Source organism: Lissotriton vulgaris, chromosome 7 (assembly GCF_964263255.1).
Source record: "Lissotriton vulgaris chromosome 7, aLisVul1.2, whole genome shotgun sequence".
Classification (NCBI taxonomy): domain Eukaryota; kingdom Metazoa; phylum Chordata; class Amphibia; order Caudata; family Salamandridae; genus Lissotriton; species Lissotriton vulgaris.
Window position 1 is genome coordinate 4,861,696 of NC_141695.1, and position 21,471 is coordinate 4,883,166.

A 21,471-nucleotide genomic window follows, 5' to 3' on the forward strand; every position below is an offset into this window, starting at 1 on the left:
CTCCGTTCTCCGCAGAAATGCCGCCGCCAGAGGTGGGGGTCCCCCAGGGGTCTATCCTGAGCCCCACCCTTTTTAATATCTATATGGCCCCTCTGGCGGTGGTAGCGGAGTCCTTTGGTGCCCGGATCATATCCTATGCTGATGACACCCTGCTCCTTTTTACATCTAAAAAGGGAGAGGCTTTTGATGGTGGTCTGATCAGGGAATGCCTGGGTGCGGTATTCGACTGGTTTCGGCGGCACAGTCTGAAGTGCAACTCCGATAAGTCGGAGCTGCTTTTTTTTGGTTGTCCGCCGAATCCCAGTTGGAAGACCTGGTGGCCCCAGGACATGTTTCCGCCTGATGTGGCCTCTGTGAAGGCCAAAAACCTTGGTGTGCAATGTGATGACAGCCTCTCTTTCGGACCCCAAATCATCGGTCTGTCTGGGAAATGCTTTGGCATTTTGAAAATGCTTCGGAAGTTTCTTCCTTTGCTGTCTCTGCAGCACAAAAAAACCATAGTGCAGTCTCTACTTGGCTCGCGACTGGATTACGCGAATGCCCTGTCTATAAGGCTGCCTAAATACCTGTTGGCCCGTTTGCAGATTGTGCAGAACTCGGCTGCAAGAGCCATGTTTGGTCTCCCGTGCAGGGCAAAAGCCTCGGAACTACTAAAGAGATTGCATTGGTTGCCTATTGCTAAAAGAATCACCTTTAAGGTGTTGACCTTGGCTGTTAAGGCCCTCCATTCAATTGGCCCAAAGTATATGGAGAAGCGCTTGGCTTTTTATGTCCCGAAGAGGACACTCCAGTCGGCCTTGTTGGCCAAAGCCATCGTTCCCCCGGTTAAACTTGCCCGGATCGGAGGGCGTTCCTTCCGATATTTAGCCCCGCGCTGCTGGAATGAGCTACCTGTCTCCTTAAGAAAGTCAAATAGTCTTCTTGCTTTCAGAAAGGAGCGGAAAACCTGGCTCCATTCAGTATGATCTTCTTGTTGGGCCTCGGTGAGCTGCTGTATTGTGTTCTCCTCTACAGTTCTCTTTGCCAAAGCGCCGGGCACCCCCTGGGGTAGCCGTGCACTATAAAGAGAGCTAAACATAACATAACATAACTTACATTCTAAATTATGCAGAGAGGGTTAAACCGCTCTACGAACTAATAAAACCTGATTTCAAAGGAATTAATTGGACTCAGAAACACACAGAAATCTTACGATCATTACAAACAGACATGTTAACTAAAACAAAACTGCAAACACGTGTAAACGAATGCAACCTTGTTATCCGAGTCATCCCAGGAAGATGCAGATTTACATACCTAACCTCTAATGAGGGAGAAACGGTACCAATAGCTTACAAATCACACTTGTACACACAAGCTGAAATGAAATTCAGTTCCACTGAAAAGATTCTAACTGCGGTACAAACTGCTGTAGCAAAAGAAAGTGCCCTGGCACAAGGTAAACGCATATTAATCGTTACACCGATACCTGTCCTAGAGGCAGTAACAAGAGCAAGCATTCCGCATGCTAAAGCCTTACATCCGAGATGGATACAATGGGTTAGTTCTCTTGCTGCATCAGACGTAGTATACAAATTTGATCCTAACTTAAAAACGCAAGAATTTCTCCAATACGAATACGAATGTCCTCTGCCAACTGAAATTCTACCTCTGGAACAGTACACCTGTGTAATCTACACAGACAGATTTGCACAACACTACGTTGTGGATAAAAAAGTTTAAAATGCTGCGTGCGCGATAGTAAAAGGTCGACTCAGTCCCACCCTCTTCAACGTATACATGAGCCCCCTCGCGGCCATCGCCCGCCAACACAACCTCAACATCATCTCTTACGCGGATGACACTCAACTGATCCTATCTCTCACCAAGGACCCCAGCACCGCCAAAACTAACCTACACGAGGGAATGAAAGAAGTCGCCGAATGGATGAAACAAAGCCGTCTGAAACTGAACTCAGACAAAACAGAAGTCCTCATCCTAGGTAAATCCCCCTCTGCATGGGACGACTCCTGGTGGCCGGAAGCCCTCGGAAATGCACCCACCCCGACAGACCACGCACGGAACCTTGGCGTCATCCTGGATTCTTCACTCTCAATGAACAGACAAGTCAGCGCCGTATCCTCTTCCTGCTTTAACATTCTTCGCATGCTCAGAAAAACATTTCGCTGGATCCCCACCGAAACAAGGAAAACAGTCACCCATGCCCTGGTTACGAGCCGACTGGACTACGGAAACACCCTCTACGCAGGTACCACCGCTAAACTCCAGAAGAAACTACAACGAATCCAAAACGCCTCAGCCAGGCTCATATTAGACATCCCACGCAACGAATACATCTCTGGTCACCTTAAAGACCTCCACTGGCTACCAGTCAATAAGAGGATTACTTTCCGTCTGCTTACCCACGCACACAAATCACTCTACGACATCGGACCAGACTGCCTCAATTCTCGACTGTCCTTCTACACCCCCTCCCGCCAACTTCGCTCTTCCAGCCAAGCCCTCACCACTGTACCTCGCATCAACAAGACCACCATGGGAGGCAGATCCTTTTCATACCTGGCTGCCAAAACATGGAACTCACTCCCCGCTTACCTTCGCCTCACCCAGAATCACCTAGCATTCAGAAAACAGCTTAAAACGTGGATTTTTGACAAATAACCCTCCTCCCCTTCCTAAGCGCCTTGAAACCCTCTGGGTATGTAGTGCGCTATATAAATTTTATGACTTGACTTGACTTGACTAGAACTGAATAGCTCAGAAACTGTACAGCTCAGCGAGCTGAACTACATGCTTTTAAGATGGCGCTTGAAAATGCAGATCGCGAATTCCCCACACTAATAGTGTGCGATTCGCATTACTGTGTCGAATCTTACAATAATTCCATGCAGACCTGGATTGAAAATGGTTACAAAGATGAAAGAGGTGGCACAATAAAACATAAAAAACTATGGGAACAGGTAGTTCTTTAACAAAAAGAACTACGAAAGACTCACGTGATACATACGCAGAGTTTTCAACGTGATGGCGTTCATGTTGCAGGGAATTAATTGGCTAATAAACCCACAGCGGCAGCTGGTCAACCGCCTTCCGTAGCTACAAAAAAAGCGTTCTAAAAAACAAATAGATGGTGAAACGCTACTTGCGCCGGGAAACCCACTATGGGTAGCTGTGCGCGATACAAGCTTAAATAAATAATAATAAAAAAATTAAAAAAAGCCTCTATGGAAGGCAATTATGCGGCGTTACATCTGAATGATCCACTCGGAAATACATACATAATTGATGCGAACTCCGTTCCTTTTGCTCAAATCCCTGGAGTGGGGGACAGAGTAATTCCAAACACGAACCGGAGAGTCTTTTTGATTCAAGAAGCACACATGGGAATGGGTCTGAGGCACCAAGAGATCCTGAAATCTCTAATAGAATTGCAATCAAGATACTGGTGGCCGGGAATGAGCGTGCAAGTTTATAACTTTACAATGGATTGTCAGGATTGCAATAGAGATCGTAGTTATGAACCGGACCAGATATCAGACTCTAGCACAGTAAGACCAGCCCAAACACCTCTATTAGACAGCATTTAGGGGGAGAAAACCTTGCCGCTCACCTGCCACACGGAGCAACTGGGAAAACCTTGCCGCCGGACGCCACTTCGCACCTGGGGCCCTGACGCTGTGGTCTCGCCGCTCCACGCCATCGCAGCGGCTGGATACTACAGCTCCCAGAGGGCAGTGCGACGACTTCCGGCTGGCCACTTCCTGACGCTGCACGCCCGGAGGCGCTACTTAAACAGGGAGTCACCTCCGCGTCGCGGACGCGCGCGGACGGCGCCGGGCGAAGGCCGGGCAAAGGGCGGGCCCTCTGAGGCCCTCAGAGGTCATCAGTGGTCGGGCGGGCCTCCCCCCTAACATTCCCCTCAAAAGGTGAGCACTCTATACGGATAACAAAATGGGCGATTGTACGGCCATCAGCAACAATACTGATGTATTAACCCAGGGTGTTGATACCTCTGTCTCTCTCATTACATCTTTTGAGACATTGATAGAAACTGCATTTAATGAGATCGTTGAGACCGAGAGGAGGTTTTCCATGGGTTCACTTACCACCAACCAATCAAGTGTAACAAGTAGTACAAATGGAAACACGCACATAACCCCTGAAGTCATCGTGGTTAAACCATCACATCCTCCTGTTAATGTGCCCATCGCTCTTGATGACGAAAATACCATCACATATATAGCACCAGACCCTGCCTCTTCAATACCAACTACTGAAGTAATTATTGAGGTCACAGAGAATACAGGAGCTAAACGAAAAAGGGGCCCAGTAAAATTAACTTACAACAAAAGGAGGCAGCCCCTTAGAAGTGCTAACCAACCAACACCACCAAGTATGTGGAGTAGGGGAAAGAAACAGAAACTAACTCAACAGACAGTATCCGTACAGGACCAATCCCATCTTGGTGATGTTGTAGTGATAAATAATGGCGCTCCAATTACAGTGTCTACTTCCACTCAGACTGAGCTCCCCAACGCAAATAGTAACTACTCCAAATCAGAAGGGAATCTCATTGAGACCATTACGGATACAATTTTTAAGCAATTGGAAGGTCAAATGATCAAACAATTTAATAATATTTTTAAAAGACTTGACAGGCTGGAAAATTTAATCAAAAATGACGATGCCAAGAGAAAAGGCACAGCGTGTTTGGATAAATTAAGAGTTGAACGTCTATTAAAAGACTTGGAATCCACCACCCGTGTGCTCACCAGCGGTGATCAAACTACCAACAGGGCTAAGGAATCACAGGCTGCCACTAACATACCATCGACTAAAACATCTGTAGTGACTAAAAGCATAAGAGGAAGTAATTCGACTAACTCTTTGTCCAAATCCTCTCCGCCGTCTAATGCAGTTACCAGTGCCCCTGATTCCTCGGCTAAATCTTCCTCCCCTCCCAATGTTGTTACTAGTGCCCCAATGAAAAATCATCAAAGTAACCCTGTAATAGGCACTATTACACAGAAGGCCTCTACGAATTCCAGCCAGCGTTATAATAAGACTCCACATGAAGACACCAGGCCTATTGAACATCAAGGCCCGCCTTACATCTTCCACCTGAGGCGTGACCTTACGTCTTGGTTCTGGCTGGCATTCCACCCCTCAGGGAAGGGCAAGGAGAATCGTGGGTTCAATTGCATAACAAGTGTATTGACTGGTTAACGAAGCATAAGGGGGTGGGTTATGATATTTCTAAAGAGATCATATCCACACGCCGAGTAACTTGGGTAGGACCTCTTTTTAAAAATGTTAATGGGGACTGTATCGTAATTAACTTCAGGAACCCGGGCACTGCAAAATTTCTGTTGAATAAAAACTTTGTTCAACATGGTCCATCTACTGTGGTGACCCCTTTACCGTTAAATTACTTTTACCGGCCCCCACACAAAATGATGCAGCCCCCACCTGTATTCCCATTGCATAACAGGTTCTCAGTATTCCATGACTTGGGAACACTGGATTGACTGTCTCCCACCATTGAAGAACCTGTTTCTGTGTGCTCTGCTCTTGACCAGACAGTGGAAACATTACCTAAGGTGCCCATACAAATAGCCAAGACTTCTGCACCTAAAACATCATGTGAACAAGAGGGGCATACTACAGTAACATCTTCCCCAGGAATTGACCAGGGCTCCTGCCTGAAGCTAGATAAGAATCTGTCAATCCTTAGCTGGAATATCGCCGGCCTGAAGGCCAAGATGGAAATTAACTCCTGGAAGGACTGGGTCATTTGCCATGATATATTAATGTTTCAAGAAACCTAGTGTATCGATGACTTGCTGTTTGAGGGGTACAGCTGCTATAATAGGATTGTTTCTGCTCCCCCTTTTGGTCGTCCTAGTGGGGGACTATCTATCTGGGTCAAAATATCTGCTGATGTTAAAACTGACATACTCCAAACTGATTGCCCGAGCTTTATGGCACTATCATACACCCAAAGGACAAGGCTATGTTTGATCATTTCTACAACAATGACTTTTTGTCCCAACCAAATCGCAATTTTATTCTTTTATTTGATTTTATTGACGGGATCATGGATGGACAGAAATATGGGAAATTTGACGGTATCTGCCTAGGAAGGGACTTTAATGCCCATATACATCCGAGACATCCCCCTTGTAGAAGGGGCACAGAACTGTCAAATCTCCTTGCAACTAGAGACCTTGTAAACTGCATGGAATATGCTGGTATAGGAACTAGTGCCGCCCCATTACCCACCTTTATTGGCCATGGGAGCGGAACTACAATTGATTACGTTTTTGTTTCACCTCCTGTCGCAAATGCCTTAACAAAGGCCGAAGTTGTATGTAAAGTCTACAGCGACCACTACCCTATTGTTATTCACCTACTGCTCCCGAGGGGTAAGCGCCCAAGAAATGAAATAGGTGCAAGAAACCTTGAAGTTTCAACTGATAAACTGAGGGTAATTTGCAGGGGCGTGGATAACAGGGGAACGCTGGCAAAAATCATTAAAAAACACCCAGTTCTCATTGAACATTGTCTTACTAGTGCTGGCCAAGGGGTTAATATCATTACATCATTTACTGAACTCTGCTCTGTAATAAAAGATGAGATTTCCAGACCTGCTTCGAGTAAAGCTGAGGAAACACCTAGATGGTTTGATGCCTCCTGTTCAAAGGCAAATAGGAAGTTGAGAGCTGCCCTAAAAGCCGAACCCAGGGACATCTCCCAAATAAGGCTACTCAGAGCAGAGTACAAATCTACCCTGTGAACCAGATCATATGAATTGCTTAAGACACACTGGGGTTCCCTGGCACGCTCGGCCGAATTGAAAGACACTACTGGGTTTTGGAGGGAGGTAAAGAAGATAAGATCTATAGGTTCAAATTTAACGGCAATTAATTGTAACTTCACTGGACCTATTTGGGTTGAACATTTTGCTAAAATTTATGCCACACCCAGCAACCCTGCTCTGACCCTCCCCCCTTTAAGCCCTCTTAATATCTCTGTGTCTGAGGTTGAGGATGCCATATCCGAAAGCGCTGGAAACAAGGCGCCCGGCCCTGATGGGCTCTCAATTGATCAACTAAAGTGAGAGCCCGACTTTTGGGCTCCATTATTATGTAATGTTTTTAACAATTTAACAAACGAACACATTGCAGAAACATGGTCTTGTAGCACAATCGTCCCCATTTTTAAAAAGGGTGATAGGCTAGACCCTGGGTGTTACCGCCCCATTTCGTTAATCGATAACACCTTGAAAGTTCTGGGGCGGGTTATCTTTAAAAGAATTAGAACCTGGGCGGAAGAGAGTAAGATCTTACACCCAAGCCAGCTCGGTTTTCGTAGCAATGTCGGTACGGTGGAACAATGTTTGAACCTGAGTCTGATTATGGCAAAATATAATACTGCTAAGAAATCCCCTTTATATTTTGGTTTTATGGACTTAAGTTCTGCATTTGATTTTGTTAACCGTTCCCGCCTATGGTCCATCCTTCTTGATTATGGTTTGGATGATTACTTGGTCCACTTTTTTGCTTTTTTACACAGCGACCTAAGAGCACATGTGCGTATAAACCAGTCTGGCGAAGTTTCTGACGACATTAGGATAGGTCGGGGGGTCAGACAGGGGTGCGTGCTGGCCCCCCTCCTTTTTATTTTATATATCAATAATCTGAGCAGCTCACTGAACACCGTAACAAAAGATGTACCCCATGTAAACGGAGTCCCCATTCCTACCCTTCTTTATGCCGACGATGCGGTCCTGATGGGCCGCACTCCAAAAGCACTTCGCACTTTAATTTCAGGATTTGTTCTCTTTATGGCTGATTTAGGCCTGACCACTAATTTAAAAAAATCCCTAATCATGAGTTGTGGTCCTAAAAATTATAAAATCGCCGAGATTAAATCAGGGTCAAACGTTTTGAAAAGCACTTGCACTTTCCCCTATCTGGGGCTGCTATTTTCAAATACTGGTTCATGGCAACCACATGTATCTTATGCTAGGAACATGTTGGGTAAAGCGATAAACAGTGTTACTTCCCTGAAACAACCCAACTATGCCGATGTAATAACACCACTAGTTAAGATCTACCAAACCCAATGTATTCCAACTGGCACTTATGGTGACGAGTTTTGGGGTTACACAAATTGCATCAGTCTCCAAACAGAAGAAAACAGGTTCTGTCGGAAGGTGCTGGGTGGGGTTATTTGCTCCCCTCACTATGTATGTCATAATGAACTAAACATTTCATATATAGAAGACTTTGTAAGATCTAGACCAGCACTCTTCTGGCTAAAGATATGGATCAATCCGGCTGCCACTCTGACCCGTGATATAATTTTGGACTGTTTAAAATGCGACCGGGCACATTTTATACCATGGGTAAAAGCGGTAAAAGATTGCCTCGATAGTGTAGGACATGGTTTTTTGTTTACTTCCCCCAGTCTAATAAATCGCTCTCATAAGACCATTATTCTTAGGGCATTATATCTTCTGTACAGAGAAGAGCGAGAAAGGAAGAATCTGTCTAAATGCACTGTTATAAAATACATGGGCTATTCTGAACCTCATATTAAACACCCAGGCCCCCCACACAGGTATTTATGCTTGCATCTTGGCAGATGGAATAGGAGCTCATTGTTTCGCTTTCGAGATGGGAGTATAGTAAACTTACTAAACTTCCCCTTGGGTTACAACAGACACCTTGAAACCTTGAACTGCCCATGTAACCGTAACATGAAACAGAGCCTTATGCACTTTTTGTTCTTCTGTGGTTTTTACAAAAAGCTTTCCGCTCATTACTTAATGCCCTACTGTAGAAAACAGAAATTGACTAGTTTTAGAATAGCTTTGAGGTCTTTTTTATTACTGGGAACGGATGAAGTAATATTTAGGGTGAGCTGCTTTCTCAAAGCTGCTGTTAGATCACGAGCCACCTTACATATTGATGTTTAAGATTTGCACATTTGCACTTTTTATGCACTAATTTGCACATTATTGCTGTTTTTGCACATTATGAATGTGGACTCATTAATGATGCTGCACTGTTCATCCATTTTTTCTCTTTTTAACTATGTTTTATAACTCATATTTTTAATTGTATATAATAGCTGTTTTTAACAAGGAGGGACAATCTGTATGTAAATGTGAAAATGAAATTGATATTGATTCATTAGTCTTAAATTTTGCTTTCCAGATGTCATACTATTGTATTGTATTGTTTTTGATTGCTTTAATTGTATTTTGTCTGTACTTTTATGGATGTTTTTAATTCCGAATAAAGATCTTTTGACTTGACTTTGACAGCATTAGACTATCTACACTCAAGCGTCCGACTGGACAAATGCGATCCCATAAATATTAAGACGAGATTCATTTGGATGTGGCCCCAGCGCTCGGCTGACGCCAGAACTGTTATTAAAGATTTGCGAGTCTTTATCGGCACATACGCAATTGGCATGCTACATTCTGACCAGGGTCCTGCGTTTAGCTCTCGAGCTTACAAGGAGGCCATGACCAGCTTGGGCATTGCATTGCGGTACTCTAGTCCATTCCATCCTGAGGGAAATGCGGTAGTGGAGAGAAAAACCTGTGACATAAAGCAAAAACAGCGAGGGTATTAGGTTTGGGTGATGGGTGGGTCAAACATCTAATAAGTGTCCAAGGTAGTCTTAAGAATCTGCCAAAAAATTCTCTGGGTGGAATCACTCCGTATGAACTTTTGTTTGGTACAAGAATATAATCGAAGATCTCGATTGTCAGACTTCAGTGGTGGAACAAAAAGCGTTTGATATCAAAGATCGTTTGGCTGTTTTACAGGACTTGAATGAAACGAGAAGTCTAAGTAACACAAAGCTAAAGCCAACGGCCACTGAAGAGAAACCACCTGTCCCAGCAAAACCTGTCTGGATTCCAAAGATTGGGGATCTGGTCAGAGAAAAAATCGCGGTTAAGAAGGAATTTGGGCCTTCTTATAGAAAAGCAGTACCTGTCTTAGCTATCAGCGGAACAAGATCAGTCGTACTACCGTCCCCTTGCTGGTAAAATGGGAAACAGAGTTGTATCAATCGACCTTGTAAAACCACAGCCATGTGGCCAATAATAAGTAGTAGGCCCAGTGGACTCCCGAGAAGTAGCAGAAGACCAAACCTTGCTACAATTCAAGAGGTTCAAACTGTTGGGATATAAAATGATATGTACACATGATTGGCCTACTATGTACCATATAACCGTACATGCATATGAATAACCATATACTATCATGTAGATATGCGTATGCTTTTCGATTAATTCATGCAGGCCTATGCAGGCCTATTGATGTAACTGCAGCCAGTTTGTTTTGTTTCTCCGTGTTCATGTACCATTTCCCAGAAGTCACGTGAGTTAGCTTTTAGTACGAACCCATGTTGCCAGGCTTTGCTTCCTTCTCTGATCTTTAGTGTGTAGCTCAGGGAAACCCAAGGTCACACCTGCCTTCCTTGTGGGATGCGTGCATTCTAGCAGAGTCTGTTCTTGCACTCCCCGGGCTCTAGATAGACAAGAGGGCACCTCATTGACCTGCCCCCGGAATAGCTCCGGCCTAGCTACTAGCAATCAATTGTGCCTTATATGGGTTTTCCTGCTGGCTCACTGACAACTTGTATTTTTCATTGTAGGGTGTTACCCTGAACGTGTGAAACATATATATGCTTTGTATCATTTGTATGAAGTCAGTCTCCTCTGCGCACATCCATGGGTCGTGTAGACTGAGGCTCCCCTGGAAGAGCTTGTATTTGATTGAATAAACGATTCGACTTTCTCCATTGCCGACTGTTTTATTACTTACTTATGTTATATATGGGCTATTGGTAAGTATTGCCCTGCTTTATGAAATTTCGATTCCTTCAAAACTGAGAGACTAATCACATTCGATAAACCTGCAGTGAATAAAAAAGGACTATGCAACAAAGCCATGGAACTTGTACCTCTTGAAACCCAAATTGCAACAGTTTGTCAAGAAACACCTGTCTACAATGATGTAGCCTCGAACTATACCAATATGAAAAAGGAAGAAGCAACTACAAAGATTAATAACAATCCTGATGTCATTCAAACAATTGACAGAACTGCATCTGGCTACTTTATCAATTTCGATGACTTTTCTGATGATCCAAGTAAACATGAAGACAAGCCAGCAAACAAAAGTTTCAAAGACAAAATTACAGAACTCTTTCATCAACTTGGGGAAACATATCTGATTTCATCATGGATTGAATTGTGGATTGTGTTAGGTGTACTTTTCCTCCTGCTCTGGCTCATTTTAATTCTAAGCTCGGGAAGAATGATTGATGGAAAATACAGTACAATGGACACAGCAAGTCAGAACATCAACTTGGTTCTAAAACCTCACAGATCCTCTCACATTGAAAAAAGAGAACTATCATCAGTGAACATCACAGCCATTTCTATACCTGGTGGTGTAGCATGGGATACTACTGATTACGAAAATCTATGGCCCGGTTGAACTCTTGAAATATCCACATCAGTTCAAGATTTCTTTAAGTGAATTTGTATCACCTAGTAGTTTCTATGATGATTGGGACTTTGAAAATATTAACAATATGATGTCAGATTTAGAAATGTCAGCTAAATATACAGAACATGATTATTTACAAGGTTCATCAAATTATGAAGAAATGTATTGCTATAATCATTTTGGGCATCACTATTTGCATAAATCGGCAAATCCTAGAAATGTTTTTATGTATAATCAATGGGAACATTGTCGAACTCCGCCAAAAAGCAGCTCAAAAACATTTTATGAGAAATTCCCGTACTTTTCAGGGTTTAATATCACTGATCCAGAAACGTTTTATTTTAAAATATGAATAATGCAGGAATGAAAAACATGTTGACAAATACTAAACTGATTTATTCTGAAAAATTTTATGAAAAATTGTCTACGTTTGGTTTTGAATTTTGGAAAAACAACATTGAGACAAAAACTGTCTGGGGTACAAAAGACTGGCAGGTACAAGGTTTAGAATCATCATTCAGAGCCTGCATGATCCCAGAACAAATAATGTTCCTGAATGACACCATTCAACAAACGACCTGTCTTGGCCTAGCCAAGATAAAGGACTTAAACAAACCGTCTATACCAAAACCCATACCTGATAGTAATAGCACTACAGAAGTGGAGATAAACGTATCCCATATTTTAAAACATAACAGAACACTTCCTAATTGGAACAAATGGTTGATCTGGCCCACAAACACTAATAACTGTCAAGATAGATTCCTGAACAAAACACAGGGGTTCAAACAGAATAGGCCAGACCCAAGATATTCCCAGAGACAACATCCAGGGATAATACCAACCTATAGTGTAGGAAAACTATGCCTCGAATGGCTACAGAAATCCACACAACCTGAAATTAGGCAACACTTGACTTTACTTAAAGAAGGTGCTGACTTGCGAGATTTCTTACTGGGACCTCGCAAACAGCGTGAAAAACGTTTCATATACGCAGGTATATACGCAGCTTACAATGAAGCTTGAAAAGTAACGCAAATTGAAACTGCAGAAAAAATACGAGAAATTGATTGTATTCATTTAGAAAAATCACTGTCTGTAGTGGACAATGGGTTAACGACTCTGTCCTCCAGAATTTATTCACTGGGCAGCATTGTATCATCTGCTATTGATATAATAGAACAGGATATGCTAATGTTACAACATGGCCAGTCCCAATTACGTTCTATTGTACAGTTAGGTTGGACGTTTCAAAATCTGCGTTCAGGCTACGTGCCATGGCATCTGATAAACACAACGTCATTATTTTCTATCTTTAACCTTACTGATAAACAAATCTCTTTGGCACAAAGAGGTGCAGGCTGTACGGTGCTGAGCATTGAAAAACTAGAAAGATTACCATTGACAGTCTCCGAAAGACCTCTCATTGAATAGATAATTCATGGCACCATTAAAATTCCGATAATGACTTTTCAGTTTCAATATTGCCAAAAATATATACCAGCAGGCCTGTATGAAAGGTTGGGTAAAGGGTACATCAAGTCAACCTGGAATTTACCTTACACACATAGATGTTGGAGTGGGGGCAAGTAAGAGGTATTCCTTAGTGGTAACAACTGTAAAAATTCACTAAGCTGTACACTTCTGTGTCAAGGAATTAACTTACACGGAGCCTGCGAAGGTTCATCAAATAAACTTACATGCCACCTGCATGGCACCCCTGCTACACAGATAGAGCCTTTTTTCAGACAGCTTTCCAACGGCAGCTACGTTCTAATAAGTGACCACAGCTGTTGTGGCATGGTGCCAGGAACGGCCTATCTCGTGAGCATTACTTCCAGGGTCACTTGTTGTATGCAAGTATTGTATCCAAACAACAAGCTAGACATGGAGGCGGCAATATGGCCTTCTTTGAATATCTCTTCTATTCGAATTGATACTTTCAGCAGAATGAAGTCTATTCTTTTACAAACAACTGTGACTTTAACCTCTTCCAAAGAGACGTATGATCTGCAAGTTGCAAGGACAGCAGCAGAGATACATACATTCTTATCGACAAATTGCCCCGTACATTTCGTAGAAATGTTAAGCCAAATCTTAAACATGTCTGATACCAGTGGCATCGCACATGTATTTAAGACAATTTTTTCGGGACTGTTAGAACCCTTTGAAGCAGTCCTAAGCATCTTCCCGAATTTCGTGCACTCTGTGTTCGGAGGCCTGCCTCTCATCTTGGGACTCGTAACAGGAATCTTATTTTTGTTCCTTCAGCTCCGATATGGCAAGTCAAGTCACAGACAAAACTCATGCTACAATGGAAGACATGATCCTAGCAATGCAATACCGAGAGCGGATTACTAAAGTCCTCGGCTTGGCTCAGCTTGGCTCGGCTAAGAGATCTGAATACTACCTGGTTTCTTTCATTCAGACCAATCTGGCAAGATTGCATCTTACCTGTTCTACGATGCCTGCTATGCGGAGAAGAATGAGTGTTAGAATTCTGTCTCTCACTTCCATCAGCAGTACCTATGGATATCGATACTTAGCTTGGTTCCGTAACGGCTCATGCATCGTATTGTCCCCAGCGGCTACCCATTCTGATGACGGCATTCGTTGAGACCTCACCATTACGATTAGGTGGCTTGAGGTACGAGATGAAAGTGGCACACAGGTACAACCTTCTGTGAACATTGCTGATCCAGAAAACGCTGACGGTAATGCATCTCACATATGCACTATTTCCACTTTTTCGGAAATGGCCCAACTTTCATCTACTGTTGTAGACGAACTTTTTGCCAGCCTATCTGAATTAATGTTCTCTCCTAACAACGAGAATAACTGTTGAAAAAGCAAGCACATGGCGTTTCCTGAAATCTGAATTCGGCCTTCAGTTTTTTTAAACAGAACCTAAAAAACTTTGGAACAATTTTTTTTGCCCAGAGAGATTTTTTCCAGTTCCCAAAATATTTACCTTTTTGGCACATGATACTCTGCTTAAAGTAGAACTATTCTTAGAGAACAAGATTTCTATTTTTAGAAACTCTAGAGACAATATTTACTTAGTCTCTAGCACATGTACAGTCTTGTATAACTATATGATGAAATGGTCTCAACCTTCTCTTCTGTATTAGGAGCCATTTCATAAATGTAAATGTTGTGATTCATTCAGTCAACATTTTAAATGTACTATATATGCATTATCTGAATGACACCACTGCTTACAAAAACGTACAGTATAATACTCATTTTCGTGTATATACCATTTCAAATGCATTTTATGAATTTCGGGGTGGGATGGAAAACACATGCATAGATATGCTTAAACATTGCTTAGTATTTAGTAATGATGGACATTATACGTGGAGTGGGTGTTGTAGATGATTCTAGGACTTTAGTAAATATTCCCGATTTCATGCCCTTATGTGGTCATATCAAATCATACCCTAATATAGGCATAAGAATCGTACCCATATTAAGACATAGCCAATGCAGTCCAAATACGGCAAGGCTACTCCCAATGACTCCTAGAAAGCACAATGCGTTCTTAAACAAACCAAGCCTCCAGCATCCCGGGAATTCCCCCTGCTTCTGTATTGATTTGTCCTAGAACTCCTGGAGTCCTGAAAGAACTGCGAGTTCTTAGTGACGTCTTATGTCCAACCTTACGTCAAACTCGGCACCTTCGGGGTATAAATATACCAGCATCTGCCTTAAGCAACACACGGTGGTTTGACGCACTGAGAGAGACGCTATCTTTTCTCATGCCGAGAAATCCAGCTCCAGTGTCTCCCTGTCACCCTCGCGGGTTACTGGGAGATCGAGTCCTGAGAGAGAGATACAAGACCTCCTTCATTCTATACCTAAGGTACGGAGCTGATTAGACCCATAGAGAATTCTTGATTCAGATTCTTGGCAAAAACTGTAACTCATCTACTCCTTCCCTGTACTAGGCTTAGGTTAGGTACACTGGGTTAGGCGTATCTTAGAAACACCAGCTGAGTACGTTTAGTCATTATTTTATCATTGTATGTATTTTATCAATTTTAAGTATCTTCTAGCTTAGAAACCATATAAATGCTTTTACAGTATTATTTCATAATACTCATTTTACTGTACGCACTTTACTTTGTGCTAAGCATTGCAATTGTGGCAATTCACTTCTCTTGCATGAGAAAGTAGACTGCTCAATAAATAACCTTTTTATTGAAAACGCCCGTCTCTCTATTTCTCTGCACTCCTAGAGAAACTAAGCATGCACGATTGACTGAGTGAAATAGCAATCTATTGTTTCCCCGACTCTGGAGATATACTCCTTATTCTGGGGGAGCAAAGTTGTCATGTTTATGCGGTTATCAGAAACGAATCCCTTCTTGTCTATTCAGGAAAGTTAACACCTTCTTTTTTACTCGAGAACGTTTCTAGTGACCTCTGAGCTAGCTGGCACACACAATTAAGTCTAACATATTCAAAAGAGACCTAGTCGACCTCAGTCCTACCTCTACACTGATGTTTATGTTATTCCAATGCGCAGAGCCTATTGGAAATATAGGAACTATACTACAATGGTATTGTCTGTACTTTTCATGTTATTTATATCTTTTAGCACACAATGACCTGGGGTATCCTATTGGTGCCAGACAAGAAGGCCAAGCCAAACTAAGGTGATACAAAGATTGTAATTGTAAGAGAATAGTCAGGGTTTTAACTGGTTCTGGAAGGTGACCAGATTTGATTGACTTCTAATGTAAAATGACAAAGATTCCATTTAATTCCCAGCTGATGAGCAAAGTATCTCCTGCTTTGGTGTGCTTTCCTAATCTTCGGAACATTGAGAAGGTGGGCTCAGGATGAGCCAGGATCTAGCATGAATGTAAGAGAAGTTGGACCAATGACACGTAAGGCCTTATGCAAAAAACGTTTAAAATGCATGTGTTTATCCAGTCAAAGCCATTTATTTTTGGAAACTGATGAATCATGCCAAATAAATCATTTAGCCCTTAAAGGGCTTCTGATTCTGAACCTCCCAATATTAAGGCATGACGTCTTAGAACAACTGCAAGAAACTCACCTCCAGTTTTCAGACTCACGGTGACCATGACGCTATTATTCGCCGCAACCAAGTTATGCAGGTTAACTGATTGCTGTGAGAGAGGAGCAAAAGATGCACATGTTAATATGAACATAATTATTACACACTTTTTAACATCCTAGACAAATGTATAATATCTTTCTAACACTGAATTTAGAATTGCGTTCTAAGGTGGGGCATCAATGCTCCTCTATCACCCTCAAGAATCCCTGCAGTCCTTGGAAGTGATTTAACACCTCTTCGGTGTATCATGTGCATCACTTTACTAGGAGTCAAAGATCTTGTTAAATAATACAAGAAAAATGGTTAAACCTTAACTCAGCTTCTAAAGGTGCCGGCGTGATGCCACTCAATGATGCTTAAATATCGCCTTATCTGTTGCAGAGACTGAGAGGTTGGATCGGTGACTGAAGAGTATCCAGTAATGTGTTCATACCACAAGAAGACCTCACAGCACCGTGACATTTTAAAATAACCTCTCAGGATGGATACGATGGAAGAGGGACCCCAAGGTTTTGTAAAGATTCCAACTGATTTGGTAAAAGGGATGATTAGTGAATTAGATATGGCCCTGTGTGCATCTACCCATGGTCATCAAGTCACCAAAATACCAGGAGTAGTGGAAATGACATCACCTGCCCTTTCACTGCTGACAACATCACAGGAAGTGACATCACAAGTCTCATTCTCTCTTGTTACCGCAGGAAATGATCTCACATGACCATGCGCTTGCGGACACTCAAGTAAAGTAAATTACAGGTACAAGATCAATAACATTGCTAGTATATTCTGAGAGCTCATGAAAGTGTATTGTAGTTTGCAACCACATGTCAATTAATGAGATGCCAGACTATTCCATGGGTCAGTCATCATAGACACCAGTACAGCAACTGCATGAATAACTACAACTACATATAACCATAGCTTGTAGTGCCTAGGCACAGTCATCATATATTCATGCATTCGTTCAAATGTGCAAACATAGGGCATCATTACGATGGCGGTTGGAACCGGCTTCCACGGCCCTGTCTGAGGTGGGTGGACCGCCGTAATCTCATTGGAAACACCAACTTTGACGGAAGGCCTTTAATAAACTGAAGATCGTGGCTTCGGGGAGAAAGAGTTACAAAGTTTTGGCAAAACAGCAATACAATTAATGATATAAACAAAGCGGCCAGAATAAATAACCGTGAAAGCTCCATGAGCGGGTTCCAGACCACATTTGAAATCATTGTGAACTCCAGCCTGCATTGAGGAAATCGCAATACGAAAAATTACGAACAGAAAGAGCGCGAACTAACATTGATCCCACATCCACATTAGCAATAAAGGTGCTCACCACACTGTGTCAGATTTAGAAGAAAAGCCCTGATGAGAGTTCTGTGAAGAATTTTACAGAACTAGAAACGCGTCAGCATATGGTTTCATTCCATTATAAACCAAAGGATAAATATATTTTATGCCTTTAATATACTGTCCAATGGAGTTGATAAATAAAAAAAAACATTTTTTTATTGGACATTTAAGAATAGGGTAATAGGACCAAAAGTAGTTGTTTTATTGTAATATATTTGTCTTTCATAAACTGTTTCTTATAATAATTGTCTATTTTTGAAATGTTATTTGAGGTTGTTTGTAAAATGTGATGTGTTGTCTCTTTTTTTGATTAGTGTAAATGTTTTCTATTCATGTGTATGTTTTTTATATGTCTTTTTGTAAAACGAAGATTGGAAGACATTGTTTTCATTCTTCTATGTGTTGAAATTGTGAAAACTCAACTAAAGAGATAAAGTGAAGAGGTATAAATAAATGTAACAGGATAAACACAAGTTGCACGTGTCTGTCCCAAAAGCGTAAATCACTTAAGCTTTTCAGCACCCAGAGATATAGGCTTACCCCTAATTGTATATGTAATCTCATCGGAAGCGGTGGGTCCGACCGCCGGATTATGATGCCTGCATCATGTACTACGACTGACTGCTAAAAGACTGCTGACTACTACCGAGTTGGCGGTCGGAGAAAAACAGCAGCCATAGGGCATTACAGGGAACTCTGATCGCCATACGGATTACAATGTGGGTTTCCAATGACCGAACTGTGGCAGTCCGACCGCCTGCTTCAAGTAGTCAGAAACAAACAATTGGGGGGCATACTCAACACCCGCTCGGTCCACAGACACGCCATTGAACTCTGGAACCTACTCGACACCACATCGCCGGACATTGCCTTTCTTACAGAAACCTGGATGAACGCCTCATCAGCGCCCGACATAGCCATAGCCATCCCGGACGGCTACAAGATCATCCAAAAGGACTGCATCAACCAAACAGGAGGAGGCATCGCCATCGTCCATAAGAACACCATCCGCATCACGACCAGTTCCGACGATAACCTTGCATCTGCCGAACACCTTCACTTCCAGGTTCACACCGACCCCAAGACCACACTCAGAGGCACCCTCATCTACAGGCCATCAGGACCCCGAACACAATTCAGCGAAGACATCACTGACTTCATCAGCCCACACGCCCTCCCCTCCGAGGACTACATTCTACTAGGTGACCTCAACTTCCACCTGGAAAAGAACAACAACAGCAACACCACCACCGTTCAGGACAACCTCGCCAATCTCTGACTCAAACAACTCGTTGACACCCCCACCCACTATGCCGGGCACATGCTCGACCCAATCTTCACATCCAGCAAGCACATCTCCTTCAATCACACCACAGCTCTCCACTGGACGGACCACAGCTGCGTTCACTTCAACTACAATAAGACCACGACCCACAACCACCCTCAACCAATTCCCCGCAGAAATTGGAACAAAATTACCACCGACCAGCTCTTCACTGCACTTCACCACAAACCCTCCTGCCAAATCATCGGACCCAAACCAAGCAGCCACCAACCTCACACAATGGATCACCCACAGCGCTAACGAATTAGCACCATTGAAAAACCATCAAATCAAGCAAGGTGGCAAAAAAGCCCCCTGGTTCAATGATGACCTTAAGAAATCCAAGAAGATCTGCTGCACCCTCGAGAAAGCCTGGCGAAAAAACCCAACCACTGACAACCTGACCACCTTTAAGAACGCCACCCGCAAACACCACCAACTGATCCGATCCACCAAGGAATCAGCACTCAAGGATCAACTCGACAACAACGCCCACAACAGCAAGGAACTATTCAACATCGTCAAAGAGTTTTCCAACCCCACCGCCGGCACCAACGACATCACTCCCTCCCAAAACCTCTGCGACTCTCTAGCCTCGTTTTTCCACAACAAAATCGCTGACATACATAACAGCTTTGGAGAGCAGTTCACCCCACCCACCTCCAAACTAAAACCCCCCTTCAACAACCTTTGCACCTGGGACCCAATCACCACTGAAGACACCATCCACCTGATGAACTCCATCCACTCAGGATCGCCAACTGACCCATGTCCCCACCACATTTTCAACAAAGCAGACTCCATTATTGCACCCCATCTCCGAGACGTCATCAACTGCTCCCTCAACACCGCTACCTTCCTAGAAAGCTGGAAACATGCCAAACTCAGCGCCCTCCTGAAGAAACCCACAGCAGACCCCATTGAACTTAAGAACTACCGCCCTATTTCGCTCCTCCCATTTCCTGCCAAAGTCATTGAGAAAGCTGTCAACAGTCAGCTCGCCACCTTCCTCGAATCCAACAAATCCCTCGACCCTTCACAGTCCGGCTTCCGAGCCAAACATAGCACCGAGACCGCCCTCATCGCAGCAACAGACGACATTCGAACTCTACTGGACAATGGAGAAACAGCTGCCCTCATCCTACTTGACCTCTCCACAGCCTTCGACACAGTCTGTCATAGCACCCGTATACAACGCCTCAACAACGTCGGAATACAATGAAAAGCATTGGACTGGATCATCTCGTTCCTCGCCGGAAGAACCCAGAGAGTCCGATTCACCCCTTTTAGATCAGAGGCCACCGAAGTCATCTGCGGCGTACCACAAGGATCATCACTCAGTCCAACCCTCTTCAACGTATACATGAGTCCCCTCGCATCCATAGCACGCCAACACAACCTCAACATCATCTCCTACGCAGACGACACCCAGCTGATCCTCTCCCTCACCAAAGACCCAAACACCGCCAAAACCAACATACATGAAGGGATGAAAGAAGTAGCCGAGTGGATGAAGAACAGCCGTTTAAAACTGAACTCGGGCAAAACGGAAGTCCTCATCTTAGGATCATCCCCCTCCGCCTGTGATGACTCATGGTGGCCACCGGCCCTGGGAAACGCACCCATACCAACAGACCACGCACGTAACCTGGGCTTCATCCTGTACTCCTCCCTCTCGATGACCAGACAAGTCAACGCCGTTTCATCATCATGCTTCAACATTCTACGTATGCTCAAAAAATTCTTCAGTTGGATCCCCACCGAAACAAGAAAGACGATCACCCATGCACTGGTCACAAGCCGACTGGACTACGGAAACACCCTTTACGCCGGAACAACAGCCAAACTACAGAAAAAACTCCAACGCATCCAGAACGCCTCAGCCAGACTCATCCTAGACATCCCCCTCCATGCTCACATCTCCGGTCACCTAAAAGACCTCCACTGGCTCCCCATCAACAAAAGAATAACGTTCCATCTCCTCACCCACGCACACAAAGCCCTGTACAACCTAGGACCCGAATGCCTCAACACGCGCCTGCCCTTTTACACCCCCCCCCACCAACTACGATCGTCCAATCAAGCCCTCGCCGCTATTCCACACATCCAAAGATCCACCATGGGGGGAAGATTCTTCTCCTACTTAGCGGCCAAGACCT

General features: G+C 43.5%; 1 protein-coding gene across 1 annotated transcript in view; it reads right to left on the reverse strand.

The window, feature by feature from the left end:
* Window positions 1-21,471, reverse strand: part of LOC147700479 (putative cation-transporting ATPase 13A4) — a 941,662-nt gene that overhangs the window by 669,081 nt on the left and 251,110 nt on the right. Inside the window, exon 8 of the mRNA XM_086929645.1 lies at window positions 16,612-16,684. Within this exon, the coding sequence (XP_086785771.1) occupies window positions 16,612-16,684 (73 nt within the window). The remainder of the gene's footprint in view (window positions 1-16,611; window positions 16,685-21,471) is intronic.